The 27,946-nt window shown below is 39.5% G+C and overlaps 2 protein-coding genes across 4 annotated transcripts; one reads left to right on the forward strand and one right to left on the reverse strand.

Annotated features, from left to right (window-relative positions):
• Window positions 1-27,298, reverse strand: ift74 (intraflagellar transport 74). Of its 3 annotated transcripts, none has more exons than XM_066661190.1 (20): window positions 27,182-27,298; window positions 26,135-26,259; window positions 25,901-26,036; window positions 25,751-25,799; window positions 25,144-25,242; window positions 24,981-25,041; window positions 24,657-24,716; window positions 24,485-24,546; window positions 15,299-15,437; window positions 14,435-14,497; window positions 13,769-13,912; window positions 13,645-13,685; window positions 13,459-13,538; window positions 11,400-11,453; window positions 10,913-11,010; window positions 10,614-10,740; window positions 6,668-6,831; window positions 5,624-5,749; window positions 4,348-4,408; window positions 1-3,700 (listed from the first exon to the last, which is right to left on the reverse strand). In XM_066661190.1, exons 2-20 carry the CDS (start codon window positions 26,252-26,254, stop codon window positions 3,585-3,587), a joined length of 1,800 nt encoding a protein of 599 aa, XP_066517287.1. In that variant the 5' UTR covers window positions 26,255-26,259; window positions 27,182-27,298; the 3' UTR covers window positions 1-3,584. The 3 variants fall into 3 exon arrangements, with proteins under 3 accessions (XP_066517287.1, XP_066517286.1, XP_066517289.1); XM_066661189.1 differs by having other exon boundaries at window positions 26,135-26,291; XM_066661192.1 differs by having other exon boundaries at window positions 26,135-26,262; window positions 27,182-27,284.
• LOC136675156 (leucine-rich repeat-containing protein 19-like) lies at window positions 19,124-22,315 on the forward strand. Its single transcript, XM_066651585.1, has 4 exons — window positions 19,124-19,260; window positions 19,579-19,948; window positions 21,343-21,612; window positions 21,887-22,315. Exons 1-4 carry the CDS (start codon window positions 19,192-19,194, stop codon window positions 22,297-22,299), a joined length of 1,122 nt encoding a protein of 373 aa, XP_066507682.1. The 5' UTR covers window positions 19,124-19,191; the 3' UTR covers window positions 22,300-22,315.
• Window positions 27,299-27,946: the final 648 nt, after the last annotated feature.

Below are 27,946 nucleotides of genomic sequence, written 5' to 3' on the forward strand. Positions count from 1 at the left end.
AACTCCTCACAGAAGGGAGGATCAACTTTGTTTAAAAAATAATAATAAAATTCAATGTAAAACAGAAATTTCTCAGACTTTGGCCCCCTACTGCAAAGTCCAGGTAATGTTCAGTACAAAGCTGCATCCCAACTGTGCATTTAATACTAATCCTAACTAGGGTTTGAGTGTGTAGTATGTAGTATAGTTGAGTAAAAAAAAACAAATTGATATTTGATGGACACGACTGTCCCACAATCCAACAGGAAATGGAAAGAGAGTAGATTCTCACGTCTGTCCCAAATTGTTCCCTTCTCCCTACATAGTGCACTTAACAGATTATAAACTGACACTACTATATTCAGTGCTTTAAATGATAGACAGAATATAAATGGTTATATTATCTGACATGGCGGCACAGTGGCGCAGCCGGTATTGTCGCAGTCACACAGTTCCAGGGACCTGGAGGTTGTGGGTTAGATTCCCGCGCCAGGTGACTGTCTGTGAGGAGTTGGTGTGTTCTTCCCGTGTCCGCGTGGGTTACCTCCGGGTGCTCCGGTTTTCTCCCACAGTCCAAAAACACACGTTGGTAGGTGGATTGGCGACTCAAAAGTGTCCGTAGGTGTGAGTGTGTGAGTGAATGTGTGTGTGTCTGTGTTGCCCTGTGAAGGACTGGCACCCCCTCCAGGGTGTATTCCTGCCTTGTGCCCAATGATTCCAGGTAGGTTCTGTACACACCGCGACCCTGAACTGGATAAGGTTTACAGATAATGAATGAATGAATGAATGAGGATTATCTGACATACAATGCATTACTCTAATGCAGAAACTGCTATTTTATAAACTAACTTATGCACTACAGAGTGTAGAGGGACATATTTGAATGGAGTGTTGCAGCTGCAGCTTGTTATGACGTATGTGTCATAGCAATATTTCATCATTTCCTGTTAGTAAGAAACGCTGTATAGTGTTAGTGTGTGGTACACAACTAAGATGCAGTCCAAACGTTACAACCGTTTGCATTCACACACACTCCTCCTGGTAAATTCCTAGTTTAACCTGCTGCTAATGTTCTGGAAAATTCACTGTGAAATTCTCGTTGAGTCTCCTGGAACATTTCCAGCTGTGAGAACGTGTCTAACACGGGGAAATCTCCAGCTTTACGCTACACGTGTGAAAGGTTCTTATGTACATATTGGGTCTTGGGGTACGTCACTGTGGCAGCTCTTTTTGCTCCCATCAAATTACGAGACCCTTACCATTGACACTATTTATTAAAGTCAACTACTAGCGAGTAGGAATGTCTGGGTCAGGGCTTAAGCTCCTAATTACAGCCTGTAGATTCTTTATGGACTGGAACACACACTGGGCCCAATTAGAGTCGACTCAATACTGCAGCTAGCCCCAGCAGGAGTGTGTTAACTGGGTGTCATGACCTCAGAACAAAACCCACCCCCAAAAAAATATCTGGTCACTTTTAATAAATATGCAGCGTTTATTATTTCTGGTCTTTCCCAGGGTCACTGTAAGTCATGGCTGTTTTTGAGGGAGCATTGTGAAGCGAAGGCTAAACATAGGCTTACACCACAGATTGATAGATTGCTTGCTTTTGGAGATGAAGGGTCATTGCTATGTGAGTGTGTGTGTGTGTGTGTGTGTGTTTTCCAGAAGGGATTTGCCTCTAGCGTGTAGGGGGGAGAAAGGAGTTGGGTAAGAGTGTGACCGAAATTCTTCACAGCTGTAGGTCTAATGAAAATCAAACCTGCCCAATTGACTTATGTGCTTCCCTCCAAGTTGACTTTTATGCCCCAACTCCTCCAACCTTACTCTCTCTTCAGGCCACACACACTAGCTTGGCTATGCAATCCTCAATACAGGCTTAAACCCACCCTGCCTCCTTTTCTGTCATACATACAGACACACCCTCACACCCCTGGCTCCTGTCCTGCTCCATGGGAGGAGCTCTTCCCCTCTGAAGGTGTGTACCGTTTGAAGACTGACAGGAAAGGACTGTGGGGCGAACACTCATAGAAGATGCAGAGATCAGGGTGGATGAGAGGGGTATTGTTCTGAGAAGAACACATAACACTCAGTTACACACACACACACACACACACACACATAACAGAGAACAGGGTGGTGAGGAGGATGAGAGGGCCATGAATCTGGGGAGAACGTTGGGCAACCCCCTTGTCTGATAAAGCAAAGCGGAAACCAATAACATTAAAACAATAGAGTTATCAGCCAGCGCTCTTCCTGCCTGCCATTAACCCTCTACTGCTCTTGTGTATGAGACTGCGTACAGCTGGAATTTTAACATCACTCCATGGGGTCCACCAGTACAGTCATTCATAACAAAGGGTATCAGTGGGACCGGAATGAGTAATTTGGAAGACGTGAACTAGAAAACAAAACAGTAGCAGTTTCCCTTGGGGTTGGTGTTAAAAGTCTGATAAGGTTTGAGTCCAAAACATATAACGGAATCAGAGATTAAACCTGACTTTAAATCCACTTTCCAGTCTTGCATTTTCTTCCATCATTTCCATTGTTTGGAGAACACAAGCCTGGTTCTGGGTAGCATGGTGGAGCTGCAGAGTCCCTGCCACACACCTCCACTGCGGTCCTGGGTTTGATCTTCAACTTAAATCACTGTCTGTTGGGTGTGTGAAATCCTCCACAATTGTGAGTGTATGATGCCCTGCCAAGGATTGGCACAGTGTCCAGGGTGTGTTCTTTCCTTGTGGCCACTATTCCAGGTATGCTCCTGACTCACTGCGACCCTGAAAAAAAAACAGATGCTTCCACTGCATGGTACCTACTCAACACGACTCTACTCAGTGTTTTTTCCTTTTCCAGTAGGCTGATGCCAAGAGAGAACTGTCAATCCAGACAAAATGCAGACATCCAGCACAAACTAGGCACTGTAAAATCACAACAACAGGATTGGTGGTCAATGAAAAATTATAGCAAGAGGTGAACAATTCAAAAAGAAATGATAAAAACATTTTATCATTTGTCTCAAACAACAACACACAAACACACATTGCATAAACAAAACTTAACCCCTTATTGCTGTCGTTTCCAAAGCCCATGGTTCCTATTAAAGACAGCGTTTGCAATGTTTTGGCTACATTCCAGGATGCAGCTGTGGGAGTGGGAAATAAACCAGGTACCAGGAACCAAACAGCGAGTCAAGTAGAATCGGTACCATGCAGTGGAAATGTGCCACAGTTGTTCTCCTCCAAGCGTGTTGAGCTCCAATGGTGTTGTGTTAGTGGCAATTTGAAAAGATGCTTCTTAGTCTGTAGCAGACCAAGCACTGCTTTATATTTGTTTTATTATGGAATCGTATATGTAATCTTAAATTTAACATCTTTAGTACAGTTAACCACTCTCCATATTTCTGCTGAGTGGATTTCCAACTGCTCATCATTAACATCAGAATGATGGAATGCACTTTTCCCACCGGAGCCGTGTCTAATCTCAGTGGCACGTGCAGTATTATCTGTGGAATGTTGAGTAGGAGAGCCCTCCTCCACAGGAAGTCAGTCAGTGATGGAGCCGTGGATCCCCAACGGCGGGCCACAGGAGACAGGAAGCTGCACTCAGTTTCTCGGACCCTGCAGGGTATCGGTCAGGATTTTATTGTACTCAGCCAGCTGCTTGGTGACATTTTTCATTACAGCCTTGTAGTCGCTTTCCATGCCCTTAGTGGCGATGACTAGTCAGGAGGTGTTAAGGAAGGATGAGGTGCTGCAAACTGAAACCACCTGCCTGCAGTTGACCTTTATCCTCTTTTGATTAAACACTAGGAATTCCAACACACTGAGAGCATATAATCCAGGTGTTGGACCCTGTATGTGCCCCGTATTCAAAATTAAGCAGCTTTCCCTATAAGTCAAGCCTGGTGCCTAATGCCAGTTTTTGATGGTAGTGTACTGGAGATACCAAGGATAATAACAGCCAATGAATATAGGTCAAAAAATAACATGGTTTTAAACATTGGGTTAAAAGTGCATAGAACTACATTTGGTTTGTGAAATGAGGTCTTCAAAAATACAAGGGGTAAGCCATTTAAGAAAACATAAGGTGTTTTAAGCATGCAGGTAGCACTCTGCTGCCAACTGTGGGTTATAAGCTTCTACTTAGCTAAATTATCCCTGTAGCTCCAGTGCAACAACAAAATGACACTAAAACTGACCTTTTTTGGAGCTATACCTCTTGCTGAATTCCATTCTATTCAATTTCTATTTATAGAATACAAATCGTGACTACAAATGAAATATAAACACAAAACCAGTGCAAAATACCAGTGTTTGGATTTGTTTGCACATACCCAGAGGCTGGGGAAACAGTATAAAAGGATACATTCTTTCATAACAAAGTTGTTCTGTTCGTGGTGCTGCCACTTCCTTTCCAGATTTCTCAGCTGCAGAATTAAGGGAAAGTTAATAAAGTTTATTTACTATATATTTTACTATGTATAACTGATTAAGCAAAGATTAGAAGAGTTGTTGTTGACAGTTTTCTTCTTGAAATACATTAGAAATCATTTTTGTTGGGGCCCCACTTCATGACAAGTAGCTTAAAATGGGCATGTGAACTGTCCCAGCAGATCCAAGTTCAGTGGGTGTGGAATATCTGAGGTCACTTTTATCTGACTCTCCTGCCTTCTCTCAGCAGAAAGACAGTGTAAATGTGCTGGCTGGACATAACCATTTCCTCTATACATAAGCACAGGGAAGAGCTGCCAAGACTGTTGTGAAGACAAGGATAAAGAACTCACGCCCCACCTGAGCTGAAAGTACTGGCTGCATGATGGGAGTTCATTTAAAAATGTTATAGATGCTAGTTTTCTCTCTTTCTGAGAGAAAGAGTTATTATAAACATGTATCAGTGCTTGGGCCCAGTTAGCAACTCGAATTGGACTCTGGCGCTTAAATGACTAACATCTGAGACTCGAGATGTGTGGAGAAAACAAAACGCCATGTTCAGTTATCAGTAAGTGTGCTGATTCAAAGAAAATGTCAAAACAGTGTGAAATGCTCCAATCACCAAGGACATAAAAGCTATGTTCACATTACAAGCTTCATTAATCTATTCCAATTTCTTCACAGTTCACATTCATAAATGTAAGTGCCCTGTATCTGTCTGTAATGTGAACGAATCTGTTCCTGAAATGGCACAAATGCGCATATTCATACATTATGAAGCTCTTTCCCATATGAATCCCTAAGCCCTGTGTAGTGCACGATGTAGGGCCATAAATAATGGTTTCTACACACAAGTACTATGTAAACACTATGTAGAAAACATAGAGCCATTTGAGACACAGCTTGCAGTTACTGCCAGTATTTGCTGGTGACAGCAGCATTGAGAACATGCATACATAAGGACACATTAAACTGGATTTGGCCGTTCATATTCATTTTGAATGCCCACATATCATATACATATCCGATCTAGGACCAAATATGAAAGTGACTCAATCTGATTTGGAAAGATCTGATGTAGCATATCAACACAGCCCCTAAAAAAAACCCAGATCTATCACATTAAGACAAAACATCAGATTTCAATCAATTTAGCTTGGTAATGTGAACATAGCCTAGGTGTTCTAACTGTGTATGACCGTGTTTTTAACCTGTGCATGCGTCTCATTCTCTTGTAACAGCGCTGACAGAGATTCATATTCTTTGTTCATCTTCTGCATGACTTTCTTGAAGGTGTCTCTCCTCTCTATTAGAGACACTTTGTCTTCTTGTAACTTCTGAAAACACAAGTCAAAGAGAAATTTCTGAGTAAGAATATCTCATACTCACAGAGCATATTAATAAAGTGTTGTCTTCTGCGATAGATGTATTACTTTGTTTGAACAAATCATGTTACTAGCATTTTAAAACAACTGTATTTGGATGCAGCAAGGCTTTTTTTCCCCCATGGGCTCGTGACCATTGAAAAACAGGGTGAAAGGGGGCAAACAAAAAGAATGCAGAGCAACAAATGGACATGAATCAAATTAGTCACAGAAGCCAGACTTTGACCTTTGCCTTATGTTCCCTAAATTGTATATGACTCACTGATTAGTATGTAAGATTTATATTAAGCAGGTGGGCTAACCTCACATTTGCAAACCTAAGCAAAATGCAGGGTATCCCTGTCTTGATTTACTTACTGCCCTTTCCACGGCGGAAGAATTAGGAGCTCCTGCAGGGAGACATTTCAGAAAAACCTGCATCCTGTTTTAGGCAACTTCCCTACTGAGAAATGCATCGAGGTGCCTTAAGTTCAGTAGGTTCCTATAGAACCGCCAGAGAAGTGATAGCTGATATCCCTGTTTATACTAAAGTGAGTTTGCATCCGATCAGGAGCCAGAGGAGGAAGCACACAATGGGTGTGATTGTGTACTTCCACACTAACCAGAGGAAACCTATATTTTTCCTGAGTGTACCCTTAACGAGAAAGGTGATGCTACAACTGATTTTATCTTAATATTTTTTTGCTGCTTTAATAAAGACATCCTACTGCTTTTGATTCTATTATCGCATACATTTGCAAACCTATACCGCATTGTAGGTCTCTTGTATGGCTTTGTATTTATGTACAGTATTTTTGTAAACCATATCATATATGTAATATTTCGTTAAAGAACACTAATTAACTGTTTGTAGTAGCATAAGCTTCTTACCTTCTTTTTCTGCTCCCCAGCAGCTTTCAGAGCATCCAGGTCTCTGTACGTGTTCAAGCCATCGCTCATCTGTTCAATTTTCTCCTTGAGTGAGTTCATCTCTGCCATTACCTTCCCTTCCAACTGCTCCACCTTCAGCAGGTCCTGCTGCAGACGCTCACTCTCTGGACACACACATACAAGTACATGAATGTGACATTTCAGTATTAAAATACACCAGTTTGAGTTTTTATATCACTGTTTATATCAATCTACACAAGTGTAGATATTACTTTTCAACCCAGGCCCTAATCTTGTGTATACGGGAGAGCCGACTGTATTTTGTGAAATCAACATATTTTAAAAGGGACCCATTGTGAACACAGGCTTGTGGATGAATGCCATCAAGTCCTCATAGAAACTTCAGAGGTTGTCACTGCAGAAAAAGCCTGAGAATTAGGCAATTCATTAAAAGAAGATATGTTGAAAGTGCAGGTGCCAACAAACGTATGGACAAAGAGTTCATCAATGCCTAGCATAACACGTGTACCCACCTGAACAAACTCCATCATCACACAGCACTAAGCAACAGGAGTCAGCCAGCAGTGCCAAGGAGAAAGCTGATAGCTGATGTCATGCACAAAGAATCCCATACACCTCAACCTCTGTTTCAAATAAGAAAGTCAATGTTTTGTTTTTCCCAGACAGGGTAACAGCGCTGAAAGTTCACAGCTGAGACTGACCTCTGACCTGTAATCACTGTAGATCAGGTAGGAAGGCTAATGTTTTTTCGTTGTGTCAAGAAGGACATGTGTTGATTTAACACTGTTAGACACATGGACCTCAACACTCCATGGCTCTTCACTTATAGGTTTTAGACCATCTGTCATCTGCATAATTTGTTAGCCCCCTTTCACCCTATTAAACCTCCAAAGGACCACCACAGAGCAGGTATGATTGGTGAGTTAGTGTGTTATTGTGCTAGTGTGTTGTGCGCTGGTAGGAGGAGATCACACACAGTAGTGCTGCAGGCAATAGAACAATATTGTAGAACAAACTGCACCTGTAGGGTCATGGAGCTGATAAAATGGACAATGCAACCAAAAACAAGGACATGTCTTCTATGTTAAGGCAGATCAGCAAACACTTAACAACTAAACATAACCACCCTGTGTTTACACTTATTTATCATTTTGCCTCTTAATTTTTTTATATTCTTCAAGTAAACTAGGCTATGTTAAATATCGTCATTGTTCAGTGAAAAACATGTATTCTTATTGGCAATCATGAAATTTTCACAATGTGAATGACAACTTAGTAAACTAAAAAAAGTCGAAAAATGGAGATACATGTTTTTGATTGGACAGTGACAATATAGTCTCTGAAAATATATTTCTTAAATATTGAAAACTTGTATTAATGGTTATTTTGACTGTGATTAAATAAACCAATGATGGTATCTAACCAAGTGGCGCGACAAGAAATATCTCTGTCACACAGCTCTAGGGTCCTGTGAGGAATTTGGTGTGTTCTCCTCGTGTCCGCGTGGGTTTCCTCCGGGTGCTCCAGTTTCCTCCCAAGGTTCAAAAACACACAATGGTATGTGGATTGGCGACTCAAATGTGTCCATAGGTGTGAGTGCGTGAGTGTGTGTCACCCTGTGAAGACTGTGAATGAATACAGACTATGAATTGTATCTCACTTTTGCACAACAGTACATTTGCTAATTTTTTGAACCACAATAAAATTCAAGAAAACTTAAACATAACGTTTTGAGATTCAATTTTTTGTCTTCTAATACTGTGTTCTGCTACTGTGTCCCTCTGTTCAAGTTTTAAGCATAAAATTAAAACACGGTTTGATTTCAAGTTTGATTGAAGATTTAATGACACAGGTCAATATTTTCTAAAGAACCATTTTAATGGTTAGTAGGTGACTTGCACTATATCAACGAGTTGTTCCCTACTGGGAATATTCTCCACAGGTGGGTTCTCTAGCGCATGGGACTGGTGGTGGTTTGGGTTGTGCTGAGGGGGGCTCACAGAGGCAGGAAGGGGAAGAGGGCCGGTTCCTCCTGATAGGCACCAGGCCCGCTTCAGTGTTTGCAGAGACCACTGCATGTGAGCGTGTGTGTGTGTGGCATGTAATGTGAAATTAAAATGCCTCGTCAGCACTTCTGGCTTGGGAGTCATCTCCACCGCTTCCTCCACTTGAGGCTCTCCTTTCACCGACCACCCCGACTGACCATTTCACACACAGACATACACCCACATGCCCCAAAAGCCACATAACACACAAAGACGCACGGGCCACATAGACCACTGTGGGATGAATATCTTGGCTCAGGTTTCTAAAAATATTTACACAGCAGCACTGTGGAGCTCCAGTTGTTTTATGAAGATAATCGCATGTTTATTAGGCTTGAACATTTACTTCTGCTCACCTAGAGGTGCTGGCTGGCTTCCTGCAAAACAGCCTTTTTTTACTTTTGACTTTGACTTGTTTGTCAAATCTGTTAATGGGTTCATGTACTGTTTTTTTTAAAAACACATTACCATGCATGTAGTCACATGGTTATGCCCCATCCAATCTGGCTAATGGAAGCAACATGGAGGAGAACCTAAACACAGAGGCCAATCGAGCAACTCAAGCAGCTCGAAAAGAAGACACTAGAAATAAAGTCGTCAAATGTTAACACAAATATATATATATATATATATATATATATATATATATATATATATATATATATATATATATATATATATACACACACACCACCAGTCTGTTTCAATCACATCATCAAATATGAACTTTGAATATAAAGCTCCTAGCAACATTATAAAACATATATAAAACTTTAAAAAATTGTTCAATAATCGTAGGTAAAAGAGGTCAAATGTTCAATGAATCATGATATAGAGTTGCATTCATATTGCCCAGCTCAATGTGGAGGTGATGTTTGTCTGGATTAAGCAAACACTATGACTTAATAACAGAAACAACAAACAGCAGCAGACGTCATATAGAAGACACATTTTTGGGCCCCGTGAAAGTGGCGGCACTCTCGGCAGGGCGGGATTGTGGGTCCCTGAGCACATCTCCCAACTCATGTTTAGCGTTTCTCTGGGCCCCAAAGGTCCCTGTCAGAGACAGGCCCTCAGAATCACCCCCACCGCCCTGCATAGAGGCTTCTCTCTCAGACTTGGCTAATCAACAACATTTGGGGTAAGAGGAAAAGTGTGTGCACTTGATTTCTTGCATCTTTTCACTTTAAAGCAAAACTTTCAGCATTCACTGGTTTTCAGCAGGCTATGAAAGTGCACTGCTGGAAGATAAACAAACAAGCAGCGAGGGAACAATGCCTGGCCGACCCGAGAATAGAGCGCAGGGGAGGAAATGGTGAGGCAGTGGGGAGATAAGAAGACGCTGGGCAGTGGGAGGGAGCAGCTCTGAGGTGTCTTACACAAAGGAAGGAAAGCCCCTTGGCTGGGCTTCAGCTGCCACTTACATACACCGCTGACAGGGAAGAAGAAGAAGGATGTGGACTTGGGGAGTGGACACAAGCAGCACGACTGACCGTTCCGTCACCTTGATCTGTCTTGAGTTTGCTTTCTCTGAGGCCTAACGTGTGTGACTGTTTCTCCTTTGTATTGTACTGGTTGTGTGTAATAAGAGCACTGGGAATTGTTAAACTCGAATACAGCTCACTTTTCAGCTGAAACAGGAGCTAACAGCTGCAGTGGACTGACAAAACACTAATGAGGCTGAACCCTTGGCCTGCAGTTAATCACTCCAGCTCATATGACAGCAGTGTGTACTGGGCTGGAAATTTTTTATATTATTGTTCATGGAATTTATTTATGAACAATTTAGACTGTGCCAAATTAAAGTGATATTAATCAAGCTGTGTCAAAGACAGTGAGTGTGTGTTTACATAAAACTGAAGAGAGTGTGAGTGACTGACCTGAGGAAAGCCCTTTGGCTGTACTCTGGGATTTCTGCATCTCTGTCTCTTTAAAGCTGAGGTCCTCTTGCATGGACCTGAGCTCATGAGGGCTGACTGAGGAGAGCAGATTCTTACGATTCATCATCTGAAAGAAAAACAGAACACTTTAAACCCCCTGACCGCCAAAAACGAAGCATTTAAAATTTCTGTCACGTTTTTTTTTTATCAAGAAGCCTTCTTAAGCAATGGTTGGCCTTTGTTCTGAAAAACTAATAAGAAGCTGTGGACATCATGTTTGCTAAGTGCAGATACTCTACCCTGCTCGAGTGCTCCAGCAGAGACACAATGTTGACTTGGGTCTCCTGAATGTGCTCCAACTCCTGAGCTTTATTGCTGTCAAAGTTCTCAACGTAAGCTGAGGGAAACACAAAAGCAGACAATGATAAAACAACTCAAAAAGGCAGTTTCTTCCTCCAGTTAAGATGATATAAGACTTAGAAACAGAAGGTGCATGGGTGACTATTGATAGAACCAGCTCATTTGAAAGCTGTGGTTCCATTTACAAATCATAAATATCAAGACAATATTGTTTCAACAACTGCAAACCATACCAAGGACAATATTTTAACATAACATTTAAATTTAAAAAGCAAACAGAGATTAAAATGCAGATTCCAAAAAGTATAAATATAGCCAATAATTAGGCTCAAACCCTGTGCAATAGGCACAACTTGATCTCAGTCTTTTTTTATATATATATAAATCAGTTGGTACTACAAATAGCAGCAGGACAGAGACACTGACCATCTATTTCCTCCTCTTTCTTCTGCAGCTCTTTGTACTTCTGCGTTCTTTCACCTGTTGAGGCAGTAAAGAGGTACATGATGTTAACTAGTAAATAATCCATAATTAAATACCTATAATAGGGGGACAGGTTTTGGTTTATCTACACGTATAAAAGCGTGTTTTTCTAGAGGTTTTTTTTTTATTAAATGCAGTCACTCTATTTAGAACCATTTGGCTGGTAATATTGCTCCTTCACGGTGAAATGGTTCTTCAGATCAATTGAGAATGTGATGCATATGGTTCCATACAGCACCAAAACCTTTTTTTTTTTTTTTTCAATTGTTACAACAGCAGAATCCTGTTTGGTGCTACACTGAACCGTTTTGAAAATGGTGCTTTACAAAAGGCTTTACAAATGGTGCTAATAAAACACATTCTCCATCAATTGTACAATGAAAGAACCATTTCACTAGGCAAATGTTTCTAGATTAAACTCATGGTTCTAATTAGAACCACTACAGAGCCTTCTTTTTTAAGCGGTTGGAAAGCACAGAGAAAAAGAATACGTGCTTTCAGTAGAGAGCATTGACAAGTAATGAGTTTTAACAAGTGGACATTAAAATGGGTTTCTGAGGTTTAATCATAACCAGTTTAAAATAAAAAAAAAATTCTAAATATTTGTATCCACAAACAAAATGTAGAACATTTAAAAAATTATCATTTTATTCCAAGGGGGGATTTTGTACGTAGAATAATTTAAAATGTATTTAAAAAAGATTTGTAATTTTATATAAGCATGTTGTGTTTTTGAATTTAATTCAAAATTAAACTGATGTTCAACTCAAACATGTTTAAGTACATAAATGTGCCCTGCATTAGTTTGTGCCACATTCCCCTAGAGAAGCTGATACAGACAGGGACATATGGAAGTTCTCTTACCGTCTTATCATGAAAAGAGAGAGAGAGAGAGAGAGAAAAAAAAGAAAAAACAAAGGTACACAATGAGGGAAAGAAATGAGGGAAAACAATGAGAACCAGCAGAGAGGTAACTCAACATAAATCAACAGTAAAGAAGAACATGCCTTTGTGTGTGTGTTTAAGAGTGTGCTATACAATGAGCCTGGAGTGGCCACTTCCTCTGTACAATAAACAGATGTGTTTTGGCTCATCATATAAGAAACAGTGGAAGAAAGTCCACACGCTCACAATTGGTGAAGACACAGGAAAACAGAAGTGAGAGGGACACGAAGTTCGGCGGCTCACAGAGAGAAACTCTCAGCGTGGTCCAGGCAGGATGCTGGAGTCTGCTGGGTTTTTGGAACGCATCCAACAATCCTTTAGGATTTATAGCCCATTGAGGGCAAACACCCCTTTGGGAAAACAAATCTAATAGCCTACTACTTACACAGTGAAACTAACGCAGGATCTGTCCAAAAGGGCTTGCACCGAAATTTTAAACAAGACATTAAAAAAAAAAAAAAAAAAAAAACATAAACCACATTACAGCCACGGGAGCTTGAGAGTTTGCACTCTTTTAAAAAGTAAATTTACTTCATTTGTCTGTTTCTAAAGTGGTCCAACTGAAATGGCACATTGGACACAAGAGGGCGCTTTTAGACTTATAGCATAGTTTTAAAATCTGTCTGTCCTGAGTCTAAACACAGTATCTGGATGATGCCTTGATTTAATGGTCCACAGCTGTACATGCTCCACCTTCTCTCACTTATTTTCAACTAAATATCTCAATTAACAAAATATATCATATTTCTCATTATCCAATGCTGTTATATTACTATATATATATATATATATATATATATATATATATATATATATATATATATATATATATATATATATATACTGCACATTTCTAAACATTTTCACAGTCATTTTATCAAGTAAAATGCAACCATTTGGCACAAATATACATTCAATATTCAAGAATTCCTTAAAATTTCTTAATATATATTTATATATTTATTTACATTTTTTTTGCAGAATATCTTTAATCCTCACCCTGATGTAGATACAGACAACAATCAAAATAATGTGTGATAGTGTAGTTCTACTTTACTTTGGTGGTCTTCCATGTCCATGTCCAGTTGTCTCAACTCTTCCGTGAGCTGGTTTATTTTCTCCTTTGTTTCTGTCAGCCTGGTTTATGAGACAAATGAGACATGTATTGCACATTTTTTCCGCCCCCATCCCCCAACCTTGACAAATGTAATATTTCATGGGAATTAAATATAGTGATACACACTGCCGTTCCATGCTGGCTATTTCCTGATTATCTTCTTTCACCTGAAGCAAAATTTTACAGTAACGTTAGTAAAACAATATTGTTGTACTATATGGATAAGGTGAATGTTGAGGGTCTGATTGACCTGTTTAAGCAGACGCTCCCTTTCTTCCTGAGGAGAGCCGGTGCTCTTTTCTTCAGCCAGTATAGCTTCTCTGCGTTGCTCCAGCTCCTGCAGTCGCTCGTACAGCAACACAGCCTCCTGCTTCACTTGAGAATGCATCAGCTCCTGAGTGACACAGAGACATATGTTTAATTAAAACAGATACTGAATATATCTCCCTTTCTCTGCAGATAGTTTTACAGAGATTAAAGATAAGATAATACACTAGAATATGAACAGTACACGCAATTGATAACTTGTCCTTCAATCTCCTTTTGTCTGGGAACATATATGCGACATATTGTTATATAGGTACACTCAAGTGAACATGTGTTGAACATATATCTGAATGGATGTTTTGACAAGATATAAAAACAAGCATATATGTGCGTAATATATGGGACGAGGAGGAATAACAACTAAAGCTACAACAAACTCAACAGAAATCTGTGCCTCAAATGAAATCATATGTGACATGCTTTGAGGCAGAACTCTGGAACAGTGTAGATATCCCAGCCAGCTTGATTCAGCAGCTCTTAAACACAGCCTGGCTCTCTGAGCATAGGCTTTTTTATCATGGGGTCATCAGTGCAGTAGGTCAAAGCTACCAGCTATATTTGTGTGTACAGCATGTGTGATTTTGCTCACAGCCTCAAATGTCTCCTTCCTGGTCATCAGGGTGTCCAGCTCCTCTTGACGTGCGTCCAGTTCCTTGACAAACACATAAGGAGAGATGGGAAACAGAGTCAACCTTTAACCGCAAACAGAACTCAAGACGCCATAAACTTAGGACGCCCCCACTGCAAATCATTTACGATAACAGGCATGGGGCCAAAATTTGTGGCTTCTAACCTACCGAGCCAAGGCCGATGTTACAGTTAGTTAGGCTCAGATCTAGTAGCGCTTAATATAAGCATTTTATGTTTATATATATAGATATGGGTTTTATATCAGTCTTAAAGGAACACCAAGTAAGATTTGGTCATTTTGATCATGGGCTCCACCTACAGGTGGAGATTGAAATTCACTTTTACAGCACTGTCCTGAAATCAAGGGGGAGAGGGAAAACCAGGGGTGGTGGTTTCCTACCCTCCTCCAAGAGTTACAAAGTGCGGTTTCTGCAATGCTGAGCCTGGAGTATCAACGGCTGAAGGTCTAATCCTGTTACTACAGGTCAATGGAGCTTCATGGTGACACTGAAGCTGTAATTAGAAGGTAAAAATAATACTTGCTGTTCCTTTAAGCTCATCAATCATACTTTTTTTATTGTTAAAATGATCCTTTGTTGTTCTGCATTATCCTAATTTATTAAAATCTAACCATACATTTTGAGAAATAACAATAACACTATATATTTATGACAGCACACAACCACGCTATGCATTTCATACCACTCTTCTGATGAGCATTCAGAGCATTTATTTTCAGTCTGCAATTTTAACCAAAATTTGGAGAAAACATATTTTCAGGTATTTCAAAACAGAGCCAAGAATACTAAGGCTTCTAACAAACCTGCAGCAGCTCCTCATTGGCAGTTTTCATCTCAGCGTACTTGGCTTGTTTCTCTGGAGACATCTTTTTCACAAGGTCATCTGCAGCTTGTTTCTCTCGCTCAATCTCCTCCTCCACAGCCTGGATCATATCCTCCTTCCTGTGAGAGATAAGCATCAGACAGGTTTGTTAAAATAGTAGAGCTGCTGTGGAATTACATCAGGCCCTCTCCAGGCTCCTGTTCTATTACAGGATTAGTACTGGTAGCTTGGTAAACGAGACCTTGTATAAACAGGCTGATGGACAGACAGACAGGTATAATTTCTTATAATGTTTGAATATAATCCATGTAATGAGTGATTTTCTATGTTAAGGGTAACCCATGGCTTAAACAGGGTTAGGTTGAACTGCACCTAGTTTATAATCAACATAGAAACCCATTGACTAATGGAAGGAGACTCTCTGGAGCAGCTGTTTGTGATGCTAATGTCACAAAGCCAAATGCTAAATGTGGGCTAGAGGTATAAAGCCCCCCAGCATCGGGCTGTGGAGCAGAATGCCTGGAGTGATGGAGCGCCATCCAATACCTTTGCAAGGACTTGGGACAGGCAAAAATCATCCTGAGCAAATTATTCAAAATGAGAACTTCACCTAACTAATATACACATCAATTGTCATCAATCAAATCCTCATAGCAATAAGTGTACAAAATACTGTACAGCAATTTAAAAAATCTAAAAGAATGTTCTAAACAAATGCTAAACATTTTCTTACAGTTAGCAGATATCATAAATATATGATGAAACCTGTCTGAAATGGTCTAAACATCACCAGTATTTTAGCTGGCTGACGCATTATAGAGAATCTTTAGCCTGTAAAAAATGTCCTGCTTTTATTACCCTGAGCAAAGGTTCTTTATGTAGTTCAGTTCCCATAAGAGCTCTTTCACCACGCTCTGTGCTCCAGAGTCAATGCCCTGAGTTCAGGATTACACTACTGGTGAAGGGTAAGGGACTTTAACTTTCAAACCTAAACTTTTGTCAATTATGTGAGCGCTCTACTTTATTAGAGTAATTCCTTTTATTAATAAATGAATATTTTATTGTAATACATGCCATGACTCTCAAAAATATACATACATACATACTGTACTGAACTGCTAACAAACAGAGTCCAACCAGAAGGAACGTGTCATATTTACGTTAAGATACATTACTGTGTAAACATCACAGACCACAGTAATTAAGTAGCTATTTAGTTACTCATTTTGCAGTAAAAAATTCTAAGAAGGTTTGCTATAAGACAGTCATCTTACACAAGGCAAATGAAAGGAGAATATGTGGTAAAAAATTAGTTTCACATACTGTGTTTGTGATTACTTTGTTTTGTGGGAAGCAGAAAATGCGACAAAAACTGAACCGAATGTGTGGGAAAACAACCCTGAAAACGTCTTTGAAAAACTGAAAGCAGGAGTCCTCAAAGCAATGAAAGCTTTGATGATAAAGACAAAGGGTGAACGCACTTTCGTATTTTATATTACAGGGTTTTCCATATTTTCTCCCCTATTAAAAGCCTTCCCAAATTCCACCAATCAGCTAGCTTCCCCTAATCATTCACAATGCCCCCAATCCCAGGAGGGTTCACGCTGGCATGTGCTTCCTCGGTGAAATACGATACCAACCTTTGCTTTTTCTAACTGCTGTAAATGCAATGCCACGGGGCAGTTTAACATGTTGGAGCACAGCAAGTTGTCCTTTGTTAAATCAATACTATTAGTGTAAAAGAGTGCTAAATGCTGACACTCAGAGTGTTAACAGTGCACTAGTAGTAACATCAGCTGACATACCCTCATGGTGGCTGGAAATGTTCGTAAAGACTGTAATAATCTAAAAGAGTTCAAAGGTTATAATATCAATACCATATCCAAAGTCAAACTGAGTCAATAAGTTCAGTCCAATTCATCAAACACATGCTCCTCATTTAAATCATATTTATCATATTTGTCACCCTTATACTCCCTCCCAGTCATTACACCTAATTAAGGATTGTGTTTAAAGAGTGGATTTAGAGTTCTAACTGTTTGTCAGGAGATTGACCTTAGTGAATTTGAACAAAATTAAACTTTATAACAGTGGTTTAAGTGGAGGCTAAAATGGATCAGGTTCAGCTGCACAATAAAGCTTAGTCAAGCCAAATTAATATCTCAACTTCTCCAGTCATTATATTTGAACCTTAGCAAGCCTGGCACAAAGACAGCTTTTCTTTTTAATTACATAACTGTGGTCACTACACTGAGCTTACTACTAATGACTTACAAAGATTTGTTCTTTTACCTTTTGACTTTATTTTCAAAGAAATCTCCCTGGATATATTTCTAGACATTCTGAAGTTCTAAAGCTGATTATATTTTTAGTGTTTTATTCTTAAACATACTTTCCTTTGGCTAGAGATTAAGTAACTGTTTGTTGAGGATAATTTATTCTAAACAGCTGTTTAAACTATAAATATAATGAGTGATTTATGACCCTTTGCACAGTACTGTTTTATGCTTTATGATATGGATTAAGTATTAGAATGTGATCATATTGCAGCACATGCCAACTCAGATAGGCCTTTAAAAACATGAAACCATACTGCAGATCTCCTAATTTGACAAAACTGCATCATTGCAGCAAACCTAATTTCAAGAACATTTTGGATGTTGTCCAAAATGTGAATGAAAACAGAATGCAATGATGTGCAAATCATTTAAACTCTATATTTAAAGGAAAACTGTACAAAACCCTTATTTCAAATATTAAAACTGAGAAATTTTATTATTGTATATTTCTTTATTTTTATAATTTTTAATTTGATAACAGCAACACATTCCAAAAGACTGATAAATTTATGTAAAGCTACAAAAGAGAAACAAATAAATCAGGTTAGTTGGCAATAGGTTAGTTTAGTAGTAGGTTAGTAGACTGGGTTTAAAAGAAAAAAACAAACATCTCAGAGGCTGGGTCTTTTATAAGTAAAGATCGGAAGGGGTTCACCAATCTGTGAAAGACTGTGTGTGTAAATAGTGCAACAATTCAAGAATAATGTTTCTCAGTGTAAAATAATAATTGAAATGATTGCATATCCTTACAGTCTGTTTCTATTTACATTTTTTTCTATTTTCAAATGGTGTTTGTACATTATAAATGTCCCATAAACTCTCGTTAAAACATTAACTGAACATCTGATATGGCTCAGAGTGCACAATATGGTCATTTGTTACTGTGGTCATTTCCATATCAGCATCCCAAAGGCCAGATATTGTAGACGCTAAGGAACGATGCATCACGCCACCTCAACACATACGGTGTCTCTTTTTAAAGGGTCATGTAGAAAGTGAGACCCAGCATGTGACACTGATTCTGCTTCTGGGCAGGGTGCAAGGGCCACTGTCCTGTCCAGCAAACGAGACTGTGTTTACAACTCAAGGATGAAACAAATGTTTGTCCTTCGTCGGCCCGAGCATGCATGTGGTAGGGCAAGAAAACAGCCGTCTGCTCTGCAGAAGAACACTGGCATACTTTGTGCTCTTTGGCAAAGGGGGGTTCCTACATGTGGCTTTGTGGCTGACAGCAGATAACATACGCACACACTCTGAAAAATCTCCCAAGCTAAGGCACACGGGAAGACAGCAAGTTCCTGCAAGACAGACCCATAGCACAAAGCTCCCTTTTGTGCTCTATTCATGGCCTCGTACTTAGGGGGAGTTTGGCTATTATCCGCATACAGTCATCAGCTCCGTGGGCCTTATGACAACGCCTTGTTACAAAGACAAATACTGACGGCGTATTTTCCCTTAATCTGTGGACTAGCTTGTTTCTGTGGCTTCTGTGCAGCTGTGATGTTGGTGTGTGATTGCAGGTAAAGACACGACGATGGAGGTTACAGATCTAATCTTGGTGTTTATATTAACTTCCCTGGTAACTTCAGCTTCCACAGATGCGGTGAGTGATACTTTTACTATGCCGTTTGCACAGGTTCACATCCATATACTAATTTATTTGCACAAGCTTATGTGCATATGCATCTGCACTTACTAATGTAATTACTATTTAATGCTGACTTTGCTGAACAAGATCTATTCACACACCTAGCAACTGCTAAACCTTGCCTATAACATAAAAGAGACTGACTTAATTATGCATTTTAAAAAAAGCCAAATATCTATCAACAGTTTAGCTGTTGTTACAGACAGATCACATTATATTTAGTAAGATATACAGCAAACTCTAACACTGCAATGTTTTTGTCTACTCTTCAAGGAGGGTGTAATCAAGAAGTCAGCAACATCCATTCCTGCCACCTGCAATTCAAACACAACCAAGTTTATCTCATGCAACAACTCCATAATTACCAGCAACTCTGAACTAAATGCACCGAATTGTTTCCCCAACAAAACACAGTTGGATCTCTCATACAGATGTATTACAGAGCTGCCTGCTGGAAGACTTTCTAAATTCAAAGACCTAGAAGTGCTCAATCTTAGCGGGAACAAACTTCAAACATTCCAAAATGAAACCTTCTCAAGTCTGACGAAGCTAAAGAAGCTGTATCTACAGGGGAACCCATGGAACTGCATGTGCCCCTTTCTGAAGCTCATAAAGTGGATGAATGAATCTGGAATTGAGACAGGTGGGGCTGAATATGTCTGCTTAGGCCTACACTCAATGGGGTGATATCATATGGAACTTTTCTACTGCACAGTATCTGCTCTACTCGACTCTGCTCAGCTGTACTCGCTTTTTAGTACTTGGTACCTAATGTGTTTTCCACCACCAGCCATCGCCCCACCCACACACCCCAAAATGTAGACAGTGCTGTCACAAATCACCATCTCTAATGGGAACAGTGGGCAACAACTGTTTACTTATAGTGTAGTAATGTGTTGTCTTTGAGATTCTTTCATTCCTTGTTGCACCATCCAGCTCTTGCTGGATTTTTTTGCTGGCCACCAATCCAAGGAGTGTTAGAATCTGTTCAAAAGACCACAGCATTATTAAAAATAAATAAATAAAACCATTGTGATCTCTAATTTAGCTTGGAGTATTTACAAACACTTAGTTTGAATATGATGTCTGTATTTATTTGTGATTGTCGAGTCTCTCAGGCCAATCAGTGCTCTGCAATATTTACACATCATATTTAGTCCATAATCGTAAAGTTAAGTAAAGTAAAAACGTACCAGACTCTAAGTACGTGGTACATGGTACCTAATTTCCCTAATGGAAAGCAAAAATGCTGATAAGATTTGGGTCGATTAGCGTAGGTTTGATGCAGTGGAAAAGTGCTAGTTGATTCAAGCACTTTTGGTTCTCAATGTTTCTTAAAAAAAAACTTATACTTATTTGAAATGTTTTACTCAGACAGCCACTGTTTAATCCTGGATTAAATGTGGACCATCCCTGCATCAGGAATCCAAAAAGTGGATCTTTTGTGTTATTACTCTTTAAGGCACTTTTACTGCTACAGCCCATCAACAATTTCGCATTATAAGTCAGAACTAAAAAGTCAATGCAATGCAATTTCCGATCATCAAATGAAGAACTGCTATCTTCAACTTATTTTACTCTGTAAAACTAATGTGGTGCTATTTTACTGAAGTAAATGTGTATCATATCATCACTGTCCAAAGAATAACATATATCCAGGTTTGTAGATTTTTGATTTACTGCATTGTTTGAACCAAGCAGCTCTCCTTCACATTGTGTGAACATTTCTTGATGAATGGCCCAACAGAAATGCTCCAAAATTACTTACAATAAAATATTTTACACTGATTTTACATTCAAAGTTAAGATGTTTTTTCTCTCCTGTAAATTTACTATTTTGGAGATACATATTTTACTTTGTACAGCAGCGATATGTTAATGTTGTTAATATACTCTACAAAAGAAACACTAGTCAAGTCCCGTGTTCTTGTAAACATCAACAGACTTTATGTGCAGCACAAAGTCTGAGAAAGTACATAAAGACACATGTTGTTGACTCTTCCAGTAATGCTGCTCATGTGATTTGAATTCCTGCAGAAGGAGGTACCTGTACGTCTCCAGAACAACTGGCAAATAAAAGTGTCCTGGATGTAATCAGTACGTGCAACGCCACAACAGAGGAACCTCCAGTTATCACCAACTCAGCCAAGATCCCAACTGCTGCCTCTGCTACTGCTCCTACTCCTACGTCTACTGCAACTACAACAACTTTAACAACAACTTTTACAACAACTTTACCTACGACTGCTCAGCAGAAATCACATGTAGTGTCATCCACTTTAGGCAGCTTGAACATCTCAATCAAAGGTGACACACCTATTTTTCACCCACTCAGTTTTCTCAATAGATAAGTACATGATAATTATGTGTGCTATGGGAACTACATATATGTGAATACTTTGATTATGTCTATCATGTCTGTGGTGACTGGCTCATACAGTTCTCTCACTATTCAGAGAGATAAGACCCTGGTCTCGTATTAGTGGAAACAGAGTCTGGCCACACAGACCCATAGAAATATAATAATGATATTAATTATAATAATAATACTATGTTAATACCAACTTACTTCATCCTTCAGATTCCTTGACAGAAACAGGTCAAATTGGAGTGCAGCAGCCAGGAGTGAGCAACACCTGGAAGTTTTTAGCTGGAGTGATAGTCATCGCTCTCTGCACCTCCATGTTCATCATCTGTGCCGTTAAATCCCCCTCATGGTACAAGCTGTTCTTCAACTACCGGCACCAGAGGCTCCGCGAGGTAGAAGACCCTAACACCTTCAGCACTGGTCGCTACTCCAACTTCAGCCTGGACACAGAGCAGACTGAGACCAGCGCCCATGACCTGGACCAGGGCCTGGAACAGCCTCTGGAAGACGAGGATGGCTTTATAGAGGACGGCTACATTCAGCCGAATGACTACAAAGACCACACAGAGAACTACAAAGAACACACTGAGGTCTACGAAGACCACTCGGATGCGGATGAAGTATAGCCTTCAACCTGAAAAGATGTTGACTGAACGAATAATAAGAATGTTTACCTTCTAACACTAGCAAAGATAAATCAAAAGTTCATATGAAGCATAAGCTACTACGCTTTATATGTTCGCATAAAGCTAAAATGCAGTTCTGAAACCTGTACACGGGACAAAACGTAAGAGGTTGCAACTGTAGGAATGCTCATGACAACAGACTTCTGTTTACCAAACAGCTACAGTTAGCGAGAGTCAGGACTCTCTGCATGCTATGCACACAAATTTGCAATTCTCTATCAAAGATTGATAGCTAGGTTTGAGGGAAAGCTATCCACACTATGAAGTGAACTTCATATCACTCAGCATTCAACCAAACAGAAGTATGGTTTGCAGACTTGCCCAAAATATAGCCTTACTGCCAGAAGCTTCAGTGACTTCAGCTTTTCAGTTTAAAGTTCAATAGGTGGACAGAGGCAAAACAAGGGCCTTGTAAAAGTGTTGAAAACTAGTTTAGACATTTCCTAGAAAGAGACTGAAGCTTAAGTATGTTAGAAACAATTGTGAAAGAGCACATGAGGGAAAGGTACTAAAGCCTCCCATTCACAGAGACCAAATTACGACTAAATCTGTTTGTTTTTATCAGACTCACTCATGTGGCCTGGCACTGTTCAACAGACGCTGCGCTGTGCCACACACACAATCACTATGTTGTTCTTCTTTATTTTCTTACAAACATAGCATGCATTGTCAATGGACTGCTGCTACCACTAAGTGATTCAGAGTTATTATATTAGGCACATGAATTTGACACAATTTTGTAAGTATAGTTTTCAAAGCCGAGAATTTTCTTTTCTCAGATGTATTGCTTAGAACAGGACACAAAATGTGATTAAACGTTAATGGAGTGCCCTCTTGTGCACCATATTAGAAAGGCTCACATCAAGTGCTCTCAAACTGATCCTCAGAAATCCCCGGATGATCTGTTTTTTGCCCAACTAAAGGGCTTCCTGAGAATGGGACATGGCACTAGACAACACACGAACATAGCAGTGGAGAGAGCAGGGACAAAGTTAAAGCAACACTGGGTATGGTTTTGTATTTTTGCTCCTGAGCTCCCCCTATGGCTGCAGAGTGCTTTTCACTTTTTCAGCACTGTCCTATCAAGCTGGAGGAGAAGGGAAGTTACATAGTGCTGTTCTACAGTGCTGAGCCTGAAGTAGCAATGACAGAGGCTCCATTTGGGATGCATATTATCTGTGGTTAATATTTGGCTTGGGATTCATTTTTTCATTCATTCATTCATTATCTGTAACCCTTATCCAATTCAGGGTCGCGGTGGGTCCAGAGCCTACCTGGAATCATTGGGCGCAAGGCGGGAATACACCCTGGAGGGGGCGATTTGGCTTGGGATGGATATTGAAATTATAGTAAAAACTGTTTACTGATACCTTGATAATGATGCTTAAAAATCGGGGATGGGGTCAGGGGGCTTAAATCAGAAAACATGTTTGAGGTGTCGAAACTGTAGTGTAGTTGGTCAAACACTTTTAACCTGATATTGAGTAGTAAGTTGGTTAGATGATTAATACAGGGGGTCCTCGACTTATGACGTTGATTCTTTCCTACGTTAAGTCGTAAACTGATTTTCGGTGTAAGTCGGAACATACATACATACTGTACGTAAATATCATACTGTAAGCACTTATCCTATCCTAACACCGTGTATTCTTCCGCCGCGGACATCAAACACGAAGTTCGCGTTACGACGTTTACGACGCAAAACCACTTAAGTCGAAACAAGGCTTTATACAGTAAATGGCAGATGTGTCGTAACCATGAAACATCGTAACTCGGGACTGACGTAACCCGAGAACCTCCTGAATTAATCAGATATGGAAGTAGACGAGAGATATTCACAGGTTTTTTGTCAAAATAAATAGCAGCGTACATACTTTATAATAATAATTTGCTTAGCACCTTTCACGTAAAAATACTTATTGTGCTTTACAGAAATTCTTTAAAACAAAAATTATAAAACTGAATGGAAAGAAATTTTAAAATCTGATTACTTTTAAACATCAGTTCAGCTTTTTCTACTGCTACAGTGGCCAACCCTCATTGATTGTGTTCCTGACGCTACGTGAGCTTCTATGGCACCCTCATAAGGAACTGATGTTTGTGAGGACTTTAAACTTTAACTTACTCTCTTCTCTCTGTAAATATGACGTCAATGCTTTGAGCTTCTCTCTCATTCTGTGCTTTCAGCTAAATATGTGAAAAGAAATGTGACATTAAGTCATTGAAACATTGATAAGAATACAATGTGATATTAAACATTTCATTCAAATGTTGATAAAAATATAAATGATACGCACCATGTTGAAGTCATTCATTACTTCATCCATTTCAGTGTTGGTGTTTAGTTTATCAACCAGCTGTAAACAAGAAAATCTATATTTATCATACACATCCTGTATGTTCAATACTACTGTAGAAATGAAAAAGAATGATCTCCTTTCCTCTGTTTACGTAACCATGGGAAATGAGCTGAGAACATATTCCCATTTTCACAACCTGCAGTTCCTGCAGCGTGAACAATACAATGGATCCAAACTCAACTAAGATGGTTTACTTTAAGTAATTCAAAGCAAATAAACTTGTCACAGTTTTGTTCTATTCACACAGGTATTCTTGTGTACCATATTGTAGTCTGCTAGTTGCCCCTGAAGATCCTTTATTTCACCAGCAAGGCCCTCTGCTCTGCATGTAGATAGGAGAAGGGATATTGTAACACGAGAAAACACTGAAATAATAAAGCTATGAATTAATTCATTTCTACAACCAAAAGTAATACCAACTGACCTTTTTTCATATGATAGGTAAACTGAGTTTTCCTGGTTGAAGACATCAATTTCCTTCTGTAACTTGCTGGTCTCGGTTGTAAGCTCATTTATTTTACCTCTGCAATACGAAATACTATATATAAGCTTATATGCTATAAAAACCACTTATCATGGCAGCAATTTGTGTAATTCAATATAATAAACAATGCATAAAAATCTAGACCCTAAAAACAAATACGCTTTCGGAAAACAGTAACATGACTAATGGCCCTGTAAAGTGTCATAATTACTGTATGTATTAATGGCAATTATTTGTCAGATTATCTCCCTCACTATTATTACATTATAGTAACATCATGCTGAATGACATATAGCTGTTTTTCAATTTTTGTGATACTATATATAACTCTCTTCATCATTTTGGACACATGGAAATTGCATTAATTATAATCATACGCGAGATAAGAAATAAAATATTCTATGCCAATTTATTAGAGCTTCACACAGGGCCCACCCCACTCTCTTCCTACCTGCAGCCACCAAAATTCCTGTTGAATCCTATACCTCAACACTATGGTTGCTGTGGCTGTGTTAATACACTGGTATATTTGCAACACACTGATCACCTGAGTAATCCAAGATAGTACGACTTATCCAGGATTTGTCTTTGTGGTCCTGGTGAAACAGAAAAACAAAAGCTCAGTATATTAGAGTTTAATTCTGTAAAAGGTTTGTAATTTCTGATAGAAACAGAACCTAAATCCCAAGCCAAGTACCTTTCCCTCCCGTCTTCATGCCACTGAGACCCTGCTGAGTGACTGGGCGATCTGTCACTTTGATCTGAGCTGATAAAACACCAGGGGTGTTTATGGGTCCACCTCTCGTCCCTGGACGACCAGTTCCAGGCACCATCTGGACAAAACGACACAAGAATATACACAACCCTCAGGCTTCTGACAGATTTTGAATTTAAATCTTGGAATTCCACTGATATATGTACAATTTCTCACCCCTGTTCCCACTCTGACCGCTGTCTGTGGAGGTCTGATGGCAGTCGGTGGTCTTCCAGTCCCTGCAGCTAATGACCCACGACTCATAGGCCGTCCTGAAGGTGGTCTCTGACTCGCCATTATTACTTCTCCCGTTAAGAACAAAACAGATTAGCTCCTTAATAAATAAACAAACAAAAATGTATAATATGTTTATATATTTACATTTACATTATTTGCAGATGTTCTTAACAAGAGTGATTACAATTTATTTATATTAAAGTGGTATATGATTGTAATTTTAGGAGTCTTGCTGAAGGACTCATTGGTTTAGTGTGGTGTAGATAAACTGAACCCTGGATTTCTGAACACGAGTCTGCAGCGTAACTGACTACACTGCTATTTAAATAACTCAACTAATATTTGAACAACTGCATTTCACAATTTAACATTATAAAACAAAACACTACATATTATAAATTACTTTCAAAAGATTATATATGTCCTCCTTTTGAATTTCACTGCATTTCACTGGTCTGCATTTTCATGCCCTGAGGAAAATGTTGCATGAGACATAGCTATAGATATCACATTTCATGAAATCTACAAAGACTTGGCCACAGTGATTTAGTTTCTCTTTTTATTTTCTGATTCCCGTGTCCATCCAGAGAAAGTATACAAATGTAGTGTGACATTTCAATCTACACGCTCTCTAAAATATATACAGAAATAAATAATGGACATTTATCAACATAAAAGCTTATCCCTGCTTCTTAAATACAGACATACGTATGAATAATTTTGCTCTAATGCTGAATACTGAATAATGTGAATACACTTCTAGAAACCCTTTAGCATCTACGCCTCTTATTCGGCAGCATTTCGTTCGTATTTTCCGTTCCACCTTAAATGACACCGTAGTTACATTGTGACGCTTGCTGACATTTAAGGAGGAACGAAAAGACGATGGCAAATAAGACGCAAACTTCAAGCTCAAAATAAAGAAATGCTGCAAGTTCCCAGACAAAGTAGAGAGCATTTTAAACATAAATAAAAGCAAAAACAGACCTGTAAACTCGCCGGATATTCGTAACTGGGGATTTAGTTTACCTTTAACTTTATCTTTACCAAGTATTAAGATACTCGACGGCTAAGCTAACGTTTCTCTGGCTGTACACACTTCAGTGTTGCCCAGCAACCTTCAGGGTTTCATCGCGAGATCAGTTTGTTGACACAAGCGCGGGCTCCAAATCAATCAGTACTAGAAAAATAGGGCACTATATAATGAGCCTAGATGAAGAATTTAAAGGTGCAGTAGGTGGTTTTGTTTAATTTTGTATTCATTCATGCTCTGTAACCGCTGAATCCTAACCAGGGTTAATGTGTGTTCAAAGCCTACTCAGGATCATTGGGCACCTAACAATATGTATCTGGACAGTGGAAACAAACATAGGATACCCATGTAGACACGGGGAGAATACAACACACTCTTCCCAGGCAGAAACTGAAGGTGTGGTTCAATCCCAGGACTCCAAGTTCCTTTAGCTCTGTGGCAGTGACACTACATGATCACCACAGGCACGGTTGATTTAACATTTATTTAACCAGGCGAGTCGGGCAGCACGGTGGCACAGCAGGTAGTGGAGCTGCGGTTGTGGGTTAGATTCCCGCTCCGGGTGACTGTCTGTGAGGAGTTGGTGTGTTCTCCCTGTGTCTGTGTAGGTTTCCTCTGGGTGACTGTCTGTGAGGAGTGTGGTGTGTTCTCCTTGTGTCTGTGTGGGTTTCCTCCGGGTGCTCCAGTTTCCTCCCACAGTCCAAAAAAGGTGGATTGGT

Source organism: Hoplias malabaricus, chromosome 2 (assembly GCF_029633855.1).
Source record: "Hoplias malabaricus isolate fHopMal1 chromosome 2, fHopMal1.hap1, whole genome shotgun sequence".
Taxonomy (NCBI): domain Eukaryota; kingdom Metazoa; phylum Chordata; class Actinopteri; order Characiformes; family Erythrinidae; genus Hoplias; species Hoplias malabaricus.